At 41.5% G+C, this 23,940-nt stretch overlaps 1 protein-coding gene across 3 annotated transcripts in view; it reads right to left on the bottom strand.

Annotated features, from left to right (window-relative positions):
• The window catches only part of ADPGK (ADP dependent glucokinase), a 35,368-nt gene that overhangs the window by 8,802 nt on the left and 2,626 nt on the right, over positions 1–23,940 (bottom strand). For 2 of the 3 annotated variants that reach the window (XM_002919707.4, XM_011225580.3), the window contains exons 2-4: positions 18,456–18,681; positions 15,207–15,269; positions 619–739 (exon numbers count right to left, since the gene is read on the bottom strand). In XM_002919707.4, coding sequence (XP_002919753.1) covers positions 619–739; positions 15,207–15,269; positions 18,456–18,681 — 410 coding nt within the window. The remainder of the gene's footprint in view (positions 1–618; positions 740–15,206; positions 15,270–18,455; positions 18,682–23,940) is intronic. The other variant, XM_034660705.1, reaches the window with a different exon arrangement.

The raw sequence follows: 23,940 nt of genomic DNA, 5'->3' as shown, positions 1-23,940 counted from the left end.
TTAGGTAGTTAGGATTCTCTAGGAATCAGAACTGTAGTCTCTGTGACACACAAAATCTGCTGGGAGACCCCGGAGGGGCTGGATTTGGACTGATGAACCCTGGCGCGCTGTATAATGGGAAGTAATGTAAGTGCTGCTACATACAAACACTTCCACACCCAAGGGAAAGTAAAATGCTTCAAAGGAAGTTTGCCAGAGGCCTGGAATCAATCCCAACCAGCTTGGAACAGTTGGCCAGAAAAGCCCAGGGCAGAATCCAGCACAGCGCTGAACAGATGTTTACCTGCCCTTCTTTTTCCTTAGTAATAAAGAAAAACTTTGTATGTGTGTGTTTAACACATTTTCATTTTTACTCAAGATGCCGGTTTTCCTAGAGCCTAATTTCTCTTGGGTTCAGATCAGTTCTGTCTGTAGATCCGGGAATTTTCTTCACTGTTCTAATACTCTCTACTCTTGAGACCATGGCCAGTATCAGCTCAGCAGAACTGAGAGGAAATCTTCAGTAAGGCAAGAAAGGGTCCTGCCAACCCACAAAGATCAGCTGCGACCAGTCACACCCCAATCTGACAACACAGTCCCCTGTCCGGTCTCACACTGTTACTTACTCATTGCTCTTACCTGCTTGATATTCTAAAATTAGGTGGAACTCATCCACTTCCTGCAATGATTGTGGTGGAACAAATACATTATCGTCAAGAAGTTCATGCAGCTTTGGACCAACTGGACCGCAAAGAAGAACCTGGAGACAAGATATAGGAAATCTATCAGGAGACCTGTCCCTTTCCCCATAGAACCTATACAGTAACCGAAAAGGAACACCCACGCCACTTCTATGCATTTCAACAAAAAACTGAAATCCAATCTAATTTTAAAGGCTTTTGGTTTGGAGGTCTGTAGCAGAGGGGCTATTAGCAGGGCTTGGGCCTCTGGAGGGAATGGCCACCAGAAATGAGGGGCTGACAAAAACCCGAGTCACACCTGTTAGATACCCACGGAGCTGCGGAATCTCATACACTCTTCAAGTGACTGAATATTTGCGTCTTCCCCCAAATTCCAATGTTGAAGCCTAACTGCCAATGTGACAGTATTTGGAGATAGTGCTTTTAGGAGGTAATGAAGGTCAAATGAGGTCATACGGGTGGGGTCCTAATCCAGGAGGATTGATGGCCTCATAAGAAAAGGAAAAGGAGAGAGAGAGAGAGAGATCTCTCTTTCCAAATATACCCACTGAAGATAAGGCCACGTGAGGACACACCAGAAGGTGGCTGCAAGCCAGGAAAGAAGCCCTCACCAGAAACTGGACCCTGTTGGAACCCTGACCTTGAACTTCCCGGGCTCAGAACTGTGACAGAATAAACTTCTGTTGTTGAAGCTGCCCAGCTCATGGCATTTTGTTATCACGGCTGTCGAAGCAAACGAAGACACATCCCACCCCCGCTTTCTTTTCTTTACTCACTCATCCTACGTAGGCAAACAGTTATGGCATGTTGTCTGCTCAGAGCTGCCAGAGGAAAACAATTCTGTGTGAATTTTACATAGTATAGAAAAGAGCCTCAGGGTCACAACATGCCGCCCCTCCTCCCCACATCACAGGCCCTAATTTGTGGGATCAAGCTCCCTACTGTACTTGGCTGTTATGTGAGCAGGAGAGCCTTCCAGAGATGGGAATTAAAGAGCACCTCAATTCAGCATATTGGAGGGGAGGTGCTCCGAAACTTTCCCTAAACCTTTTCTTCAATTCCAACCCAGGCCTCTCCCTGGCTTTTCCTTCTAGAAGTCATTTCGCATCTACTGCCGTCCTCAGTTCCAACAAGCCGCTGCCCCTGCCACACCAGCTCTGGACCCCACTCACAGCCAGGCCAACGTGCTCAATACCACAAACAATGAGCGCTCGGACAGGGACACAAAGGGAAGTCCTCAGAGATATTCAACACCACTGCGGATTTAATATGCCCCACCCAGAAACTTCAAAAGGCATTTTACTTGCTAATTAACTGCTTGTCTGTACAGCTCCCGCTTTACTTCTTTTCTCTAATTCCTGGCCAGAACTTCAGCCTCCAAGATGAGAGACCACGGGCCAAATTTACTCTCCTGCCCAAAACAGCAACAGAAACAGACAAGATATATGAAACAATGGTTTTTACAACATTTGGACACAACAACAAAGGACAGTGATCCCTAACAGGAAAAAAACCGAACTGAGTTAAGACCTACAAATGCCGCAAATTACCGTAAAGGAGTCCCCAGATACACAGAATATGAAAGAGTTCATCATCAGTAGACCCACACTATAAGAAATGTTAAAGGAAATCCTACAGGTAGAAGTTAAATGATACCAGATGGAAATAAAGATCTAAACAAAGGAATGGGGAGCACCAGAAACGGTAACTCTGGATAAGTACATAAGATCTTTCTCTTATTATTTAAATCTCTTTAAAAGATAATCAACTGTTTAAAGAGCAATATTAACAACGCAGGATGAGGTTTATAACATACACAGAAGTAAACCGTATGACAACAATGCTATAAAGACTAGAGAAGACAAATGGAAGCATCTATTTACTATAAAGTCCTTACATCATACATGAGATATGGTATCCTATCAGTGACACCAGATCATGATGGCTAAAAACGCACACTACAGATCTTAAAGCAACCACTAATAACAGAGTTACAGCTAATAAGCCAGAAGATAATATGAAAGCACAGGAAGTCAAAAGAGTGCAAAAAAAGAGGAAAAAGGGAAGATAAAGAGGTGGGACAAACAGAAAACACAGAGCAAGATGTCAGACTTAGACCTAATCTAATCTATTAACAAACACATCCAGTACAAATGGCCTAAACAGCCCAATTAAAGGAGACTGTCACAGTGAGTTAAAAAGCAAGCCCCCACTGGGGCGCCTGGGTGGCACAGCGGTTAAGAATCTGCCTTCGGCTCAGGGAGTGATCCCGGCGTTCTGGGATCGAGCCCCACATCAGTCCTCTGCTGGGGGCCTGCTTCTTCCTCTCCCACTCCCCCTGCTTGTGTTCCCTCTCTCTCTGGCTGTCTCTATCTCTGTCGAATAAATAAATAAATAAATAAAATCTTTAAAAAAAAAAAAAAGCAAGCCCCAAATATACGCTGCCTACAAGATACATATTATTTATTAATTATGAAATCGAAGTCACCATTTTATTTACTTTGAAACAAACTAGTATGTTGTTGTTTTTATCTGGACATATTATTACTACTATCATTTTAATTTATTTTTTATTGAAGTGAAGTTGACACACAACGTTACATTAGTTTCAAGTGCACGATACAGTGATGCAACCAGTCTATGTTACGCTGTGCTCACCACAAGGGTAGCTACCCTCTGCCTCCACACAACACTGTAACAATACCATTGACTAGCATTCCCTATGCTGCACCCTTCATCCCCATGACTTTTTCATTCCATAACTGGACACCTGTACCTCCCACTCCCCTTCATCCATTTTGCCCATCCTCCCACTGCCCTAAAAATACATTTTAAATATAAAGACACCAATAAGTTAAAACAGAAAAATGGAAAAAGATGTCACACTAACACTAATCAAAAGAAAGCTACAATGGCAATTTTAATCAAAACAGATTTCAGAGTAAAGAATATTATGAAATGATTTTATCTCTGGCAATGATAAAGAGGTCAGTCATGAAAAGGATATAACAATCATAAATGGTTAGGTATACACTTAATGACAGGGCTTAAAAACACATGAAGCACAAAGTTCCAGAATTGTAAGGGAAATAGGTAAGTCTACAACTATAGATGAGGACGTTAATACTTGCCTATCAGTAACTGATAAACCAAACGACACAAAATCAGTAAGAAAACAGAAGACCTAAACAACACTACCAACCAACTTGGCCTGACATTTACAGAACATTCCATCTAACACCATCACACTATACGTGCTTTTCAAGTGCACAAAGAACTTTACTAAGATTAGAAGTGCCTGGGTGCCTCAGTTGGTTGAGTGTCTGCCTTTGGCTCAGGTCATGATCTCAGGGTCCTGGGATTGGGCTCTTTGCTCAGCAGGGAGTCTGCTTCTCCCTCTCCCTCTGCACACCCCCCCCCATTCTCCATGGCACGCATGCGCTTGCTCTCTCTCTCAAATACATAAATAAAAATCTAAAAAAAAAAAAAAAGAACTTTACTAAGATATACCATATTCTAGGCCATAAAAAAAAAGTCTCAATAAATTTAACAGGCATCAGAGAAGCATATTCTCTGACCACAATGTAATTAAAATAGAAATCATTAGCAGAAAGGTATCTGGAAACACCCCCAAGTATTTAGAAATGAGATCACACGCTTATAAATAGCTCATGGATGGGCTATCAAATAGCCCATCTCAAGAAATCACAGGGTTATTAGCACTTTGAATTGAATGAAAAGAAAACTACAAGGTATAGAAGTCTGTGGGATGCCTCTACAGAAGTACTTAAGGGGAAATTTATAGCACTAAACACCTGTATCAGAAAATAAAGTCTCAAATCAATGACCTCAGCTTCTACCTTAAACTAGAAAAAGAGCAAGTTAAACAACATGAACAAAACTAATGAAACACAAAAGAGAAAAACAATAGAGAAAAATCAATGAAACCTAAAGCTAATTATTTATTGAAAAGATCAGCAAAATTGGTAAAACTCTAAGCAAACTGATGGGGGGCAGAGATCACAGGGGAAGTTGCAGAGAGGAAAGATCATGAGCCCGCCTCCTCCCACAGACACGCGGAGCTGCAGCAACATACGAAGCAACTCTCTCTGAAAACCACCTGAAGACTAGCAGAACACCTCTTCCACACTGAAGACGTGAAGAGAAAGACATACTGGGAAGGGCAGAGGGGACAGAGTCTGGTTGGGAACCAAACCTCCGGCGTCCTGACCCACAAGTGGGAGGGATATCACATGAGGGGTTCAAAACCTACACCGGGCAGCCCCTGCCCTAGAGATCTGCACTGGCAAGAGGAGCCTCTATGATGTCTGGCTTTGAAAATCTCCTGATAGAGTTCAATTTAATTAATGGTCATAGAGATGTTCACTGAACTTGGGAATGGATGAACTCAATGCAAACTTCAACAAAGAGACAGAAAATATAAAGAAGAGCTAATCGGAGCTGAGCAATAATTGCAATGAAAAATACACCAGAGGGAATCAACAGCAGATTGGAGGATGCAGAAGAATGGATCAGTGCTCTGGAAGGCAGGTAGTAGAAACCATCCAAACTGAACCGCAAAAAGAAAGAATGGAAAAAAATGAGGATAGATTAAGGGACATCTGGGACAATATCAAGCAAAATAACATTAGCATTACAGGGGTCTCAGAAGAGGAGACAAAGGGACAGAAGACTTATTTGAAGACGTAACACTGAAAACTTCTCCAGCCTGGAGGAGGAAACAGCCAGCCAGGTCCAGGAAGCACAGATAGCCCCCAACAAGATGAAGACAAGGAGTTCCCCACCAATACACATAATAATTAAAACGTCAAAAATTAAAGAGAAAAATCTTAAAAAAGCAGCAGGAGGAAAGCAACTAGTTATGCACAAAGGAACACCTATAAGACTACTGGCTGATTTTTCAGCAGAAACTTTGCAGGCCAGAAAGGAGTCATATGATATACTCAAAGTGGTGAAAGGAAAACACCTATGACCAAAGATACCAAGGATACAGTACCCTGCAGAACTGCCATTCAGAACTGGAGCGATAAAGAGTTTCCCAGACCAATAACAGTTGAAAGGAGTTCACTACCACTTAACTGACCTTATAAGAAATGTTAAAAGACTTCTTTGAACAGAAATGAAGAAGCCATAACTAGAATTAAATTATGAAAGAAAAAATCTCACTGGTAAAAGCAAACATATAGTAAGGTAGTAGATCAGTCACTTATAAAGTTGGTGTGAAGGTTAAAAGACAGTAAGAGTAAAATCAACTAAATCTATAAAAACTAGTTAAGAGGGGCGCCTGGGTGGCACAGCGGTTAAGCGTCTGCCTTCGGCTCAGGGCGTGATCCCGGCGTTATGGGTTCGAGCCCCACATCAGGCTCCGCTGCTATGAGCCTGCTTCTTCCTCTCCCACTCCCCCTGCTTGTGTTCCCTCTCTCGCTGGCTGTCTCTATCTCTGTCAAATAAATAAATAAATAAATAAAATCTTTAAAAAAAAAAAAAAACAAACTAGTTAAGAGACACAAAAAAATTTTAAAAATGTAAAATATGATGCCAAATAAATAAAACATGGGGGAGGGGGAGTAAAAATTTAGTGCTTTTAAAATGTGTCCACCCATCAACTTAAAATAGACTATAGACATGGGATGTTATATACGAACCTCATGGTAACCGCAAACCAAAACCTACAACAGATACACAAAAAATAAAGGAACCCAAGCACAACACTAAAGAAAGCCATCAAATCGCAAGAGAGCAAAAGAACGGAGAATAACTACAAAAACAACCAGAAAACAATTAACAAAATGGCAATAAACACATACCTATCAATAATTACTTTAAATGTAAATGCACTAAATGCTCCCATGAAAAGACACAAGGTGACTGAATGGATGAAAACACCAGAACCATCAATATGCTGCCTACAAGAGACTCACTTCAGACCTAAAGATAAATACAAACTGAAAGTGAAGGGATGGGGGGCGCCTGGGTGGCACAGCGGTTAAGCGCCTTCGGCTCAGGGCATTATCCCAGCCTCACATCAGGCTCCTCCGCTGGAAGCCTGCTTCTTCCTCTCCCACTCCCCCTGCTTGTGTTCTCTCTCTCGCTGGCTGTCTCTATCTCTGTCGAATAAATAAATAAAATCTATAAAAAAAAAAAAAGTGAAGGGATGGAAAAAGATATTCCATGCAGATGGAAACAAAACAGCTGGAGTAGCAATATTAAGTGAGATAAAATAGACTTTAAAACGAAGACTATCATGAGACAAAGAAGAGCATTACATAATCATAAAGGGGTCAATCCCACAAGAGGATTTAACAATTATAAATACCTATGCACCCAACATAGGAGACCTAAATATATAAAGCAAATATTAACAGACATAAAGGGAGAAATCGACAGTAATACAATAACAGTAAGGGATTTTTTTTTTTTTTAAAGATTTTACTTATTTATTCGACAGAGATCGAGACAGCCAGTGAGAGAGGGTACCACAAGCAGGGGGAGTGGGAGAGGAAGAAGCAGGCTCATAGCAGAGGAGCCTGATGTGGGACTCGATCCCTTAACGCCGGGATCACGCCCTGAGCTGAAGGCAGACGCTTAACCGCTGTGCCACCCAGGCGCCCCAACAGTAAGGGATTTTAACACCCCACTTACATCAATGAATAGATGACCCCAACCAAAAATCATAAGGAAAGTGGCTTTGAATGACGAATTAGACCAGGTGGACTTAACACATATATACAGAACATTCCACCTAAAAATAGCAGAATACACATTCTTTTGAAGTGCATATGGAACATTCTCCAGGGTAATTCATATGTTAGGCCACAAAACAAGTCTCAATAACTTTAAGACGACCAAAATCACATCAAGCATCTTTTCAGACTACAACGGTATAACTGGAAATCCATTCCAAGAAAAAAAGTGGAAAAAAACAAACACTGTGGAGGCAAAACAACATGCTACTAAACAACCAATGAGTCAACAAAGAAATCAAAGAGGAAATTCAAAAAGTACCTTGAGATGAATGAAAATGGAAACACAGTATTTTAAAATCTTTGAGGCACAGCAAAAGCAGTTCTAAGAAGAAAGTTTACAGCAATACAGCCCACATCAAGAAATATGAAAAACTCAAACAATTTAACATTGACCTAGAGGAACTAGAAAAAGGATAATAAACAAAACCCAAAGCAGAAGGAAGGAAATGATACCAAAGAGCAGAGCAGAAATAAATGAATAGAGACTAAAAGAACAACAGAAAAGACCAATAAAACTAAGGATTAGTTCTCTGAAAAGAGAGAAGTGATAGACTTTTAACCAGAGTCATCAAGAAAAAAAGAGGGGACTCAAATAAATAAAACCAGAAACGAAAGAGAAGTGTCACAGCTGACACCACAGAAATATAAAGGATTATGAGACTACTATGAAAAATTATGTGCCAACACATTAGAAGAAATGGACAAATTCCTGGAAACTATCTTCCAAGAGTGAAACAGGAAGAAACAGAAAGCCTGAACAGACCAATTACTAGTAATGAAATTAAATCAGTAATCAAAATACTTCCAACAAACCAAAGTCCAGGATCAGACGACTTCACAGGTGAATTCTTTTTTTTTTTTTTTCTTTTTTCTTTTTTTTTTTTAAATTCTGTATTTCTTTCTTTTTTTTTTTTTTACAGGTGAATTCTACCAAACATTTAAAGAACAGTTATAATCTCTTTCTCAAACTATTAAAAAAAAGAGAGAGAGAGAAAGAGAGAGAGAAAGAACATGTCCAAAGTAATTCTACCAGGCCAAAGACACTGATGCCAAAACAAAGACACTACAAAAACAGAAAATTATAGGCCAACATCACTGATGAACATAGATGCAAAAATCCTCAACAAAATATTAACAAACTGCATTTCGAATACATTAAAAAGATCATTCAGACTAGCCTCAGCAATCAGACAACAAAAAGAAATAAAAGGCATCCAAACTGGCAAGGAAGAAGTCAAACTGAGGTTTGCTGGAGGAAGGTAGGCAGGGGGATGGGCTAAACGGGTGATGGGTATTTGGAGGGCACTTGTGAGGAGCACTGGGTTTTGTATGTAAGTGATGACTCATAGAATTCTACTACTGAAACTAATATTACACTACATGTTAACTAACTGGAATTTAAATAAAAACTTAAAGAAAAAGAAACACAACTAAGAATGATGGATAAAACAAAAATGAAAAAAAGAAAACAACAATAACAATAAAATTTCAAATGTGCATGTTCTGGCAAGATAGCTAGAAATCCTGACTCTAGAAAATAAAGAATCTAGACATTAAAAACAAGCAAACAAACAAAAAACCATTCACCACAACCAAGTGGGATTTATCCCAGGGATGCAAGAATGGTTTAACTTCTGCAAACCAATCAACATGATACACATTAACAAAATGAAGGATAAAAATCGTATTATCATCAACAGATGCAAAAAAAGCATTTGACAAAATTAATATAAAAACTTTCAACAAAGTGGGTATAAAGGAACATGTCTCCATAATTAAGGCCATCATATATGACAAGCCCACAGCTAACATCCTACTCAGTGGATCAGGAACAAGACAAAATCAGGAACAAGGCAAGGATGCATTTCTCACAACTTTTATTCAATATAGTACTGGAAGTCCTAGCCACAGCAATCAGAGAAGAAAAAGAAATAGAAGGCATCTAGACTGTCAATGAAGAACTAAAACAGTCATTATTTGCAGATGACATAATACTATATACAGAAAACACCAGGGACTCCACCAAAAAACTGTGGGATCTAATAAATGAATTCAGTAAAGTCACAGTACACAAATAAAATATACAAAAATCCATTGCATTCTATACGGTAACAAACTAGCAGAAAAAGAAATTAAGAAAAAAAATCCCATTTACAATTGGATTAAAAAGAATAAAATGTCAGGATGGCTGGGTGGCTCAGTTGGTTAAGCATCAGCCTTTGGCTCAGGTCGCGATCCCAAGGTCCTGAGATCGAGTCCTGCATCGAGCTCCCTGCTCACAGGGGAGCCTGCTTTTTCCTCTGCCTGCTGCTCCTCCTGCTTGTGCTCTCTCTCTCTGACATATAAATAAATAAAATGTTAAAAAAAAAAGTGAATCATTAAAATGTCTAGGAATCAGTTTAACCAAGAAGGTGAAGGACCTGTGCTCTGAAAACTGTAAGACACTGATGAAAGAAACCAAAGGAGACACAAATAAATGCAAAGATATACCATGCTCATGGATTGGAAAAATTAATATCGTTAAAATGTCCATCTCACCCAAAGCAATCCACAGATTCAATGCAAACCCTATCGAAATACCAATAACATGTTCTCACAGAACTAGAACAAATAATACTAAAATTTATATGGAACCAGAAAAGACCCTGAATAGCTAAAGCAATCTTGAGAAAGAAAAAGCTGGAGGCTCATGTTCCCAGATTTCAGGGTACACTAAACAATACTATAGTAATTGAAACAGTATGGTATTGGCATAAAAAAGATCAAAAGAACAAAACAGAGAGCCCAGAAATAAACCCATGCTTACATGGTCAATTAATCTATGAAAAAGGAGGCAAGAATACACAATGGGGAGAAGACAGTTTCTTCAATAAATTAGTTGAGAAAACTGGACATCTACATGCAAAAGAATGGAACTGGGCCAATTTCTTATATCATATCCAAAAGTAAACTCAAAATGGATTACATTTAGGTCTTCTAAACCTAAGTTCTGAAACCATAAAACTCCCAAAAGAAAACAGACAGTAAACTCTTGGGCATCAGTCTCAGCAATACTTTTTTGGATTTGCCTCCTCAGTCAAGGGTAACAAAAGCAAAAATAAACAACTGAGACTCCATCACTCTAAAAAGTTTTGCATAGCAAAGGAAATCATCAACAGAATGAAAAAACAACCTAATGAATGGGAGGTAACTGCAAATGATGTATCTGATAAAGGGTTAATATCCAAAATACATAAGAAACTCATACACCTCACACCAAAAAAACAATCTGACTTAAAAAATGGGCAGAGGACTGAGAGAGACATTTTTCCAAAGAAAACATACAGATGCCCAATGGACACACGAAAAGATGCTCAACATCACTTATCATCAGGGAAATGCAACGCAAATCAAAATCACAGTGAGATCTCCTCATGCCTTTCAGAATGGCCAGGATCAAAAAGACAAGAAATAATAAGTGTTGACAAGTTTATAAATGAACCATTGTGCACCACTGACAGGACTGTAACAATTTGGTGCAGCCACTGTGGAAAACAGTACAGAGGTTCCTCAAAAAATTAAAAATAGAAATAACATATGATCCAGCAAAAATACTAATTCTAAAAGATACAGTACAGTTATGGGATGCCTGGGTGGCTCAGTTGGTTAAACATCCAACTTTTGGTTTCAGTTCAGGTCTTGATCTCAGGGTCATGAGTTCAAGCCCTGTGTTGGGCTCCATGCTAGGCATGAAGCCTCCTTACAAAAAAAAAAAAAAAAAAGATGTACGTACCCCTATGTTCACTGCAGCATTATTAACAATAGCCAAGATATGGAAGCAATCTAAATATCCATTGACAGATGAATGGTTAAAGAAGATTCGGTGTATATCTACAATGGAATATTACTCAGCCATAAAAAGAATAAAACCTTGCCGTCTGCAACAACATGGATGGGCCTAAAGGATATTATGCTAAGTGAATTTGATTTTACTTCTATGTGAAATCTAAAAAGCAGGACATATGAACAAATAAAACAAAATTCCTAAATACAGAGAACGAACTCATAGCTGCCAGAGGGAGTGGTGGTAGGGGGATGGGCAAAATGGATAAAGGGAATTAAAGGGTACAAACTTCCAGTAAAAAATAAGTCATGGGGATGGAAAGCACAGGAAATATAGTAGAAAATATTATAATATCTTTGTATGGTGAAAGATGATAACTATACTTATCATGGCAATCATTTTGTAATGTATGTAAATGTCAAACTGCTATGTTGTACATCTGAAAGTAATATAATATTCTGTCAACTGTACTTCAATTAAAAAAAAAAAAGATGAACTTCCCAGAAAAAAATGACCAAGATCAAGAATGAGAGAGATAATATCACTACAGATTCTACAGATCTTAAAAGGATAAGAGAATATTACAATTAATTTTATGCCAATAAATTCAATAATTTAGATGACATGGACAAATCCCCTAAAAGATAAAACTATCAAAGCCCACTTAAGAAATACAAAATCTGAATTTCTCCCTATCTATCAAAGAAATCAAATTTGTTGTTAAAACCTTCCCACATCAAAAACTCCAGGCCTAGAGGGTTTTGCTGGTGAATTCTTTTTTTTTTTTTAAGATTTTATTTATTTATTTGACAGAGACAGAGACAGCCAGCGAGAGAGGGAACACAAAGGGGGAGTGGGAGAGGGAGAAGCAGGCTCATAGCGGAGGAGCCTGACATGGGGCTCGATCCCAGAACGCCGGGATCACGCCCTGAGCCGAAGGCAGGCGCTTAACCGCTGTGCCACCCAGGCGCCCCAAGCTGGTGAATTCTACAAACATTTAAGGAAGGTATCCTACCAATTCTACATAAACTCTTTTTAAAAAATACTGAAATATTTCCCAACTCATTCTATAAGGTCAGTATTACCCTGATACCAAAACCAGGCAGACATACAAGGAAAATACAGACCTCATGGAAACTGGCGCAAATTTTTAAAGCAAAATTTTGTAAACTGTATCCATCAACACATAAAAAGGAAAATACATCCGAACCAGGTGTGTTTTATCCTAAAGATGCAAGGTTGGTTGAACATTTGAAAACCAATGTAAATACCACATACCAGACTGAAAAACAAAAACCATTCAGCAATCTCAACAGATGCAGAAAGAGTATTTGACAAAATCCAGTATCTATTCCTAATTCTTGGCTAAATAACATAAACACATTTTCTAAAGGCACTCTTTACCCCTGCAATCTGGTTTCTATTCCACCATCCCACCAAATCTGCGTTTGCTATATTTATATTCACCAGGGTCTACTTCTGAGACACAATATAGCATGGCCATCAAGAGTGTGGACTCTTGATGGTGGGGAAGCGTCTGCCTTCGGCTCAGGGCGTGATCCCAGCGTTCTGGGATCGAGCCCCACATCAGGCTCCTCCACTGGGAGCCTGCTTCTTCCTCTTCCACTCCCCCTGCTTGTGTTCCCTCTCTCGCTGTCTCTCTGTCAAATAAATAAATAAAAATAAATAAAAATCTTAAAAAAAAAAAAAAAGGAGTGTGGACTCTGGAGCTATACTACTTGGGTTCAAATCCCAGCTCTATCCCTAACTGGGTGTCTGACCTTGACCAGTTATAACTTCTCCCTGCCTCATTTTTCCTATCTACAAAATGAGGATAATAAGACTTCTGTTATAGAGCATTACGAAATTAAATGAATTCATATATATGCAAAACACTAAAAACAGTGCCTGACATATAGTAAGAACTATGTTAAGTGTTAACTATTATTTTTATTATTACCTTTGGAAAATACTTAGTCCTTAATCTCTGGTTGCTCTCAGATGACCACTTTGTTGAGAAGCCTTTCAGCAGGTTAAACTAAATCGAAGAGAGTAGTACAGGGTGGTGAGGTCATGGCAGAGCCGGAGCTTGAATCCTGGCTCAGTCAATTCCAGGCTAGGTGTCCTGGGGCACATCACTTAACCTTTCTGGACCTCTTTTCTCATGCTCAAAGGGGTCATAATACCTTACTTCTTCAGATTGTTGTGAGGACTGTGTAGATATCCCTTTTCTTTCCTCAATCTCCTACCAAAACCAGACTTACTCTACCAGGATGTCTTCCAACTGGACTGGTCCTAGGTCCAGCTTTTCCAGAAACCAAGAGCAAATGCTGGCCTCTGAAGAAGTCAATATTGAAAGGTCAATCCTGTATTCACCTAGAACTTCTTGGGTGTTGTCCTCTCAGAGGCCAGAATTACTTCTCAGGGTCATGAGGATGGCCTTTTGGGGACCAGGATTCTGATGGGAAGAACCTGGGCACTAATGAGCTTATAACTGATCTTCTCTTCTATCCGTCAACTAGTGGTATTTCTGAAAGTCAGTCCTGGAATTTCTAATCTCTATTTGGGAGTGAATTACTATGTATAAAGACAGTGGCTGCAAAAAAATCTGTATTTTCCACCCTTATGTTTCATAAGAACTTTCTCGTTAAAATGCCACTGTTCACACTTTAACACGCTCTCCACATCTAGGCACATCCATCTCTCGGTGTACAGTGTGGCTCTACATGCACTTTCTCCCCTTGAACAGCTGATCCTCTATCTGTATTTCTGGGTGTATCTCTGGGGTTTTGATTCTGCACCCCTGACCCATGTTTCTATTTTCAGGCTGGTTCCCCCAAACTTGAGGCCTATTCATGGTTCCCCCCTCTGTCATTGGTAGCCACATCTATTCTGCACTTCTCAAGTTTACTCTGGAATCATCTTTATCAAGTCTATCTTCTTTGTCCTCACATACGGTCTAGCACCAAGCGATTCCATCCTATTTCATTTTTTTGAGAGAGAGCGTGTGCACGCACACACACATGCATGGTGGGAGTGGGGAAGAGGAAGAGAATCTCAAGCAGGCTCCACGCCCAGCATGGAGTCCAACATGGGGCCTGATCCCACAACCATGAGCTCATGACCTGAGCGGAAGTCCAGAGTTGGATGCTCAACCGACTGAGCCACCCAGGCGCCCCTCAAGTGATTCCATTTTAGTAGGCTTTAGATGCACCTGCTTCTCCCCTCTGGCTGCGCTAATGCAAACCTTAAACATTTCACAGTAGGACGAGAGCAATAACCTCCTTGCTGGCCTCCCCCTTCAGACCTATTCAGCTCACAGCAAAAAACCTTCTTACTCACATGTTATTTTGAATGTAGCAGTAATTTTTAATTCTGTTTAAACCAAATGGTTTAAGACTTGAAGAACCCCCCCCCCCCGCCCTCTGACCTCCACCTAGAGGCCTTCACTTCCCAACACTCTGGATCCAGGCTCATCAATACAACCATGTTTTCTCTCATCACCATGTGCTTCCCAGTCCTAGGGTACTGAATCCACAGGCCACATCCTCTTAACCGTCACGTAATATGGTATCTAAGAATGTGGGTGCTAGGGTCCTAGGTTAGAATAGTTCCATTTCTGATTAGCTATGACCCTCTCTACGCCTCAGGCTTCATGTGGAAAGCAAGACAATTACAGTACCCACCACAGCACCAACCGGCCTCAGCTGTGGCTAGGACGAACTGAGCTCATCTACGTAAAGCACTGTCCAGCACAGAGTAAGCACTGAGGAAGCAAGAGCTATTACAACTGTCCCACCCACTATTACTATATTGCCTCCTAACAACAGACCTAGGGTCTGGCACATATGAGGTGGTCCATGAGTATTTATTCTTGCTCCCCAAATTATTCAAACACTAGTGAAAGATAGGTTTTAATCTGGAAATTTGACCTACCTTTAAATCTGAGTTGGCTGCAAATTTCTGTCCAATTAAAGCTGCATTTCCTCCTACATAGTGCTGTAAGATAGTTCAAAGTTATTAGACAGTAAAGCAAACCATGTTACCTAAGCTTAGTAATTTTTTAATTTATTGAATTTATAGTCCTTTTTTTTCTCCAAAAAAATTTCAGGCTGCTTTACAACAATGACACACAGACGAAGTTTTAATAAAATCATTAACCTAGGTTAACAGACAATGAATTATAAGCAAAGGTGAAAAAAACCAAATATGCTAACCATGAAAATTAGTATAACTGCCTTAACTGTAGATCTAATCCGACCTTGAGTTTCCAGGAAGCCAGAAGAGATAAAGGAAACATGAAAAATGTGGACAGATCTTATCTTCTGCACCACAGTCCTACTAAAATGAGTGTATGGTTGTGTTTCTCTCCTAAAAATCACTCAATAGATACTACAATGAACCGAACTCCCACTCATAAGTGAGGCACACAGGCCTTTCCCTATCTGCCCCCCACCCCCTGCTCTCTTTTCTAACCTCCTCGCCTGCACTTCCCTCCCATGCCACGCCTGCAGCTCTCTGAGCCTGTCTTCTTCTGTTCTTGGGCTTTTCAGCACATGCTGTTCCTCTCTTCCAGATGCCTGGCCCTTCTCATGCACTGGGAAATCCCCGCTTCCTTCTCAAGAATCAGCTGCACTCACTCCTCTACCATGCCTGCCGTCCCTTTCCCCACTGCCACCTCAGCCTCCACAGCCACCCCCCCAGACAGGATTACACATCCCTTGCTACTCTATACTGGAACCCGCCAGAGCCCTGGTCCACTTGGGCTACTGTCATCTGGGTACACGACTAGCTCCATCAGGGCAGGACTGGCTGTCTTCTTACAGTAAGTGCTCAGTGAATGTTTGTTGCTAAATTTCGAGAAAGATGTGTTAGAAAATACAAAGGCTTTCCCGGGAGCAAGTCTAAGTGCAATGGGTCCTAATGTAGAACGGTGTCTCCTCAACACTGCCTCTTTCAGCTGCAGACCTGGCACTGGAGAGGCAGACAACTCAAGGCTGGGATTCCATGCTGCTGACTAAGGATGGAGTCATGTGCTTTGGACACCTGACAGGCAGGAGATAAGGCTGATGCTCCATAACGAAAACTGAAAAGCCTAATCCGTACTCTTGCCGGAATGGACGGCCACCATCTCGCCTTCTTTGCCTCGGCCACATGCAAGGCACAGACTAAATTTAATTCTAGGTTCTAGACACCGCTTTCATCCTAAGCTTTGTGTTGACCACTCTCCAGGTTCAGGTAAACAGTAACTGCTTCCTATAGGTCAATTTAAAGCTTTTTGTGATATATAGACTAAAATTTGGTCTTTTCACATGTTAGAATGAATTTTTATTTGGCTATGATGGCCAGAAGAATGTACTAAAAATCTTGGGGGAAAATATTAAGATTCTATGAAGTGGATTTTAGGTTTTTTATGTAATAGTTATTAACTACTGTTTTATCAATCTGTTTCTAGTTTAAGGGAGTTTGAAAAGACACCAAATGAAGTGTCGCCCTCATGGAAAGTAAGGAGAGCATTTCAGGTCTCATAATTTTAAGAAATAACTTGGACAATCAAAAAGCTAGGTGAAGTGTTTATAGAAAAACTTTTTTTTTTTTCATTATGAAACAAAAGGCAGGATCAAGGCAGAAGAGAATAGAAATTGAATTAGTGGTTCAAATACTATGATCATAAAGACTTTTACCAGCAGACTTGTCATCATGTTAGAACTAGAGATTCTTTCCTAAGAGATCAGAATCTCACTAGTGAGCTCAGCTGTAAAAATGACTGCAGCTGACATTTTAACAGCTTGCTGTCTGCTTTACAAACTCAGCCGGGTAATGCCCGTGCCCACTTCTAATGTTCAAATGGGAAGCTTCAAAAGCAAAAAGAACTTCAAAACCTTAAAAGTTCTCAAAATAAAAGTGGTCATAAAGAATGGCCTGTGAAAGGTACCAATTAAAAATGGCATTAAGAGTTCCCCAGCAAGAACCACATCCAGACTAGGGTGACTAGCCAAGGGAAGCTTTTAGGTGAGGAGGGAGAACGGGCGGGGGGGGGGGGCGGGGGGGGGGGGGGGCGTGGGGTGGAGAGACGCTGAAATAAACAGTTAAAATTCAGTCTCAAGAGGCATGACGGCATGTGTAGCAGCAAGTATGCTGGGGTGAGGGCCTAGGTTCTCCAGCCCCAGCACTGCCTCTTACTCTATATGAACCTCAAGAAAATATCTGGACCATGTGGGCCCCAAGGCTTTGTTTATGACCACGTGGGCCTTCGGAGCCCTAGGCCTGACAGGTTCTACCCTGTAAACCAGGGGTTCTCAAAACAAGGTCCTCAGAACAAGAGAATCAATGTATTCCCTTCTAGAAGGGAAATAAATTCTCGAGTCCCATCCTACATCTGCAGAATCAGAAACTCTGGGAGCAGGGCCTAGGAATCTGTTTCAATAACTGCCCCCCACCCCAAGTGACTCTGTTTTAGGTCTGAGAACCACTGGTCTAGACCAGCGCTTCTCAACCAATGTGATTTTGCTTCCCTTCTCTCCCCAGCCCTGAAAACAACTGACCGTGTCTGGAGACATTTTTAACTGTCACAACTAGGGAAGGAGGGGGGTGCTACTGTCTGTCATCCAGTGGGCAGGTGCGAGAGATGCTGCTGACCATCTCGCCATGTGCAGGACAGCCCCTACAACAAAGAATTATCCAACCCAAAGCATCAGTAATGCTGAGGTAAGGAAGCTGGCTCTGGACCACCAGAGCACAGGGGAGGACCCAGGACTCCCTTACCCATGCAGAAGCTACGAGTGCTTTGTGTGTTTGGCCTTACTCTCCTGCTCAGGAAGGACTCAGCCATGTTATGATTATTCCATGTTATCAGCCACAAGCAATATCCAAACAAGAATAGGCATCTTTCCTACCTTCAACTTGGGTAATCTGAAAAAAAGAACAACTTGATGGATGAACTAGAACCAAAATTTTAGTACCTATGCTTCATAAATGTTGGCTGAATTGAATGGACTAGAAACAGCAGAGTTAATGGAAGTTCAGATACAGTTTGACAGAAAGGGAAAACACTGCACAACTGGATTCCCAACAATCACCCTCCAGAGAGCCTGGAGGAAAAGTTGCTTGGTTGCTTCTAAGAACCTTATAAAAAGATACCTTTCCCCACCTTATCTTGATTTATTGCTGGTGAACCAAACAGACCTGCGCTCCTGGGAGCTCTGATGCAATCTGGGCAACGTCACGGAAAGCCTCCTTATCGCTAAAGAAGCGCTCAGCTGCGGCTCCCTTCCCCATGAAGTGAACGAAAGCTTCTTCCAGATCATTCCTTGAATGCAGAATGGTGTGATCTTTCCCATTCCCAGGACTCTGGCCAAGCGCCTGCAAGAGCTTCACCCCCGAGAGCACTACATCCACACAGGCATTGACTCTGGAAGGAAGGAGGGAAGAGTCAGCGTGAAAGAAAGAAGAAGCACCAGGGCAGCCGGTGTGAACAACAGAGAAATGTTCCCACGAGCTGTGTTCAAACAGAAAAACCGAGGAAGTGGATCTGAAATCTGAACTGGGAAATAAATAGCATATGGCGGGAGGAAGATTCCTTTATCTGGACATACGTCTTAGGATCAGAACACAGAACTCTTTCCAACAGGATGGCAAACTTAGTTTTTTCCTTAAAGATTTATTTATTTGTGTGTGAGAGAGAGAGATGCTGAGCAGGGAGCCCGATGTGGGACTCGATCCCAGGACTCCGGGATCATGACCTGAGCTGAAGGCAGACGCTTAACCAACTGAGCCAGCCAGGTGATCCCAGGATGGCAAACTTTTACGCTAGCTACAAAGAGAAAACAGGTGCTCAGCATTTCAGAACAAAGCTATCATGATAACACAAATACAGCATTTCTGAGAAAATGCTGGCAGAGCCACACTGGCTGGATTCCTCCTGGCTTTGTGACCTGGGCAAGTCACTTTAATTTCCGGTTCTCGGTTTCCTCATTTATAAAATGGTGTAATATGGGTGTTTGACTCATACAGCTGTTCTGAAGATTAAGTTAATATATGCTTAGGAACACTGCTTAGTGCAAAGTAAGCAAAATAAAAGTTTTAGTCAAAAGCCAAGTATCAGATACCTTACCCCCAAAGACACATTAGGATGGTGGTAAGATACACTAAATACCTAATGTCTAAATAATCCTAGCTGAAACTCTTCAAGAGTTAAGTGTTAAGTGGTGCCTTAAACACTGAGGCACATCTGCAGTCTGGTAACATTCGTCACTTGCCAGGTATTCACTGGACCAATCCATGACCTTTAAAGGGCTTGTAAGAAGCCAATGCTGCACCACCTGGTTGGCTCTGGAATCAAATTATAAAGCACTATGGTTGTCTGGCACGGCCTCTATGGTGTGCACAGAGAAGTCCTGGTTTATATTTTTAATGTTACCTTGCTAAAAGCCATCCCTTAAAAGAGAAGGGTCAAATAATTTGGGTACCTAGAGGAGGACTTCCTGCCCCTACCCCACGGTCACCTTTATTCCTGCCTCTGCCTACTGGGGTTGTCATTCTTGCCAGTGGGGCTAGATGACCACACAGGCAGCTCGAAGCCTGTGAGAAGGCCAAGGATCACAGCAGGCCAACAAATAGCTCCTGGTGATAAGGACAGCTGGGCTTCCAGGGTAATTCTGAGCAGCTTGAAAGCAAAAAGTATACTCATCAATAAAGAAGGCCCAAAGGATTGGATTCTAGTGTAGAATATAGCTACAATGCTTCCCTTTTAGTCTCTTAAAAAAAAAAAATCCCCCCCCCCCCCGCATCAGGCCCCCTGCTTAGCGGGAAGCCTGCTTCTCCCTCTTCCACTTCCCCTGCTTGTGTTCCCTCTCTCGCTGCCTCGCTCTCTGACAAATAAATAAAAACATCTTAAAAAAAAATCTCTTGATGTGGAAGTTAACACACGAATTTATTAATGGTGGTAGACTCTAAGAGGAATGAGATTGGGCAAGGGAGAGGAATTCTATTTTTCACTAGATGTATTTCTGATTTTTATAAGCATGTATTACTTTTGTAATTAAAAAACAATACAATTTTTAAAAGGTTCGTATGGAGGCTAGACATCACTCAAGCATGGTTTACAAGTGCAAGGAAGAGACACATCTCTCCTAGTGACACAAACTGACTGCACCCACATCATAAGGATTCTTTAATTTTTCCTCTATGGATCCCGTGCTTTTAAAAAGATTTTTGCCCCCCCAAACAGCATTTAAATACTCAAATTTTCTTATTCCTTTAAAACAAAGATACATATACATTCTGGTCAATTGGAAAGGCATAATCTAAGAGTTACTATGCTTTTCTGTGCATAAAACACATCAACATTCACATGGCAGGTGCTTCATGATGTTTAGAATACATTCCTTTCACAGCCCTACTGATCATAAACCAAGCATACCTTTTAAACTGGTCTCAATTCCACCTCATACAGGGCGTTCTTTAGTTCTTTATTTCTACTGGATGTAATATTAGCTGTCTAAAGGGCAGACTCTTAATAGGAATATTCTCCCTGGCCCTCAGATTCAAGTAGGTTCCCGAGTTTCAGACAGCGCAAGTTTGGATAGTGAGAGACACAATTTCCACCCAACAGCCCTATCTAGAAAATGTTTTCCAATGGATTTGGGTCCTGAGGCTGGAGAGCAAAAGTTCAGACACTGGGGGATGCCCACCCACATTTGAAAACAGCAGCTTGCACAAACACATCGCCTTCATCTCCAGTGATATGGTGAGACCCTGAACAGGGTCTGATTCTTTAAAGAGGAGAATGGAGGAAGTTCGCAGAAGTTACAAAACAAGACAAAACCAAAACACCCCCATAACCAAAGGAACAACGTTCAACATATTTTGCAACACAAAACGCAATAGAATTTTGAGTTAAAAATATATAACTACCATAGGAACATTTTCCACCGCTCACTTCATCATGTCATGAATACTAAGGGAAAAAAGTCTTACAAAGGAAAAAATTTTATTCAGTAGCTTTTAATAATAAAAAGATCACTGAACATCTACGTGCCAGATACCAAACTAAGAACCTCTCCATGTGCTTTCTAGTTACACTTTAACCAGACCAAGACTCTTCCTCCGCTCTTACCTCAATTCAGTAGCATCCGAAATGTAATTAAGCACATTACCTATGGTGCTTTATTCTCAGTCCCCTGAGAATAAAGGGAGGGAGGGAGCAAAAGATCCGGAACACAAAATTATGCTCACTTGACTTTAGGCAGAATTTCACAGTTGAGTAAGAAATGTATAAAAGATTGTAATGTGAGTTTAGAGAAAACGAAGACACAATGAAATAACTGGAAAATAAAGAAAGGCGACACATGCTGAATGTCCAACAAGAGGAAGGGCTGGAAGGGTAGGGGAGCCTGGGCTTCCAGGCCTACTGCCACAGGCTCTTGGGGGGTGGGGGAAGGGGGCACAGTTCCCCTTCTAGACTGCAAGTTCTTTAAAGGCAAGGATGGTGGTTCTCATCACCTCCCTTCTATTTCACTATCTGTAAAATGTTTCCTTAGGTTCTTCCTAGCTTTTTAATACTATACCTGAGATACTGCAACTGGTAATCATAATCACCATAAGATGCAGAATTACAGAGGGGCACCTGGGTGGCTCAGTCGTGAAGCATCTGCCTTGGGCTCAGGTCATGATCCCAGGGTCCAGGGATCTAGCCCTGCATTGGGCTCCCTCCTTGGCAGGAAGCCTGCTTTTCCCTCTCCCACTCCGCCTGCTTGTGTTCCCTCTCTTGCTGTGTCTCTGTCAAATAAATAAAATCTCAAAAACAAAAAAAAAAAAGATGCAGAACTACAGAGAAGAGAAATCCAAAGGGGAAGGGGAAACGGACCCTGGGCTGAACCCTGGATGGTGCTCTGGGCAGAGAAAGAAGCCTGGTATTTACGAAGCAATGAATATACGGCAGGCATTTTCAGACAGACCACACCAATTTGCAAAATGTGGTAAGACAGGGAAGTAGTTACTCTGCTTTCAGCTGAAAAAAGTTGAAACAGGGGGTTGACAAAGGCCACAACTGGAAGAGCCTAAATTGAAACCCAGATTTCTCTGATAGTGAAGCCCTCACTGAGAGCCTGCAGAAGCAAAGATGCAGATGAAGGGATTAACTTTGTGTCGGGAGCCGATAAGAGTGTTGATATAGTTAGAACGGAGAGTTAAACAGAGGAGTAGAGTAAGATAGGCTTCAAAGGTGAGGGCGAAGCCAAGTACTGGGGAACGAACATTAGGTTCTTCATTCACCCGATGGGTCTTCGGCACCAAAGTCCGATTCTGAAGCAGGCGAGGTGGCACATCTTAGAAAGATGTGGTAGCGGGCTCCTATCCTTTATTTCTCCGGGTCCTTTCCACCAGCCCCTTATACACTGGTGCCTCCCAGAGTTCTACCCTTGCCATTCACCTTCCTTTCTTGTTCCCTTCTGGTGTGATCGCATACACTCTCTGACCTCGACCTAACTACTGGCATCTTCGAAGCCTGCAAGCCTGCTCCCCAGTATGTACTAAACCTCAGCCTGTCGGCTGACGGCTCCGCTTCATCTGAAATCCCACAAGCAAGTACGCTGCCCCTCCTCTGAAAGCCAACCTGCTATCTTCCAACACAAACGTGTTCCTTTTTCTTAATCTCCCTTACCGCAACACTGAGGCATGAACACAGCAACAGGCTTATCTTGTGCCTCTGGTACTTGACAGCTGTGTAATCTTGGGCCAATCAATACTTCTAAGCTTTGGTTTATCTGTAAAAACTGGATGACAATATTTGTACTACCTACGTAAGGTTGTTAGCAGATACCCGATGCTAAAAACTTGCCATTTTGGACCGCCTTTCTTTACCACATTCAACCTATTAGCAAATCTCACGGCTGATGAAAAAAGGCTCTTTTCTCCCTTCACCCAGACCCTGAAGTTGCCTCTTAACTACGGTCAGGATCTCAAGACTTTCCTCCTTATGAAACATACTAAATTGTATACTGTGAGAGAGTGTAAGTGAATACGAGTGTGTGTCCTCCTAAGAAGGTAAACCACAACACCCCGTCCCCCCAAAATGAGCTTCTGGTACACTTACTGTAACTTCTCTACCCACCCCTTGCACATCCCCATCTTTAGGCTAAAAATCCTTTTGGGTAATGAAAAATGTTACCAGTGTGTGTCTGTTACCCACACAAATGATGTAAAACTGTCAAACGGGTTAGAACCACTTCTCAAACCCACCCTTTACATTCCCACTAGTTATTCTCAAAAAGAACTTAGCCTCATTTACCTCCTTATAAACCTTTACTGCTTTCCTACCACCTACCCTGGTATAAAGGGCCCTTCTCAGCATCATTTACTGACATCTCTCTACCAGAAGTTCCTTGCCCTCAAAACAGGGCTAACTTGCTGTTTCTCAACTATGTATTTCCCATTTGGTTCACTCTGCCTAGGTGGACTTATTCCCTCACCCTTGGGTGAAGAAATTCCATCTCTTCTCCAGGGCCTACCCCATGCCAAGTCACTACAGCAGAATATATTTCCCAAGATGAACACAAGATGCTCTATCCCACATGTTCTTTTTACAATGTGACACTGACACTCTTCCCATCAAAGCGTGTTCTGAGTCCCATCCACTTGAAACCAGCTGCACCTGGGACCTGGAACTGCG

The sequence above is a fragment of the Ailuropoda melanoleuca genome, chromosome 5 (genome assembly GCF_002007445.2).
Source record: "Ailuropoda melanoleuca isolate Jingjing chromosome 5, ASM200744v2, whole genome shotgun sequence".
In the NCBI taxonomy this organism is placed as follows: domain Eukaryota; kingdom Metazoa; phylum Chordata; class Mammalia; order Carnivora; family Ursidae; genus Ailuropoda; species Ailuropoda melanoleuca.
This window is presented reverse-complemented; position numbering and strand designations above follow the sequence as displayed.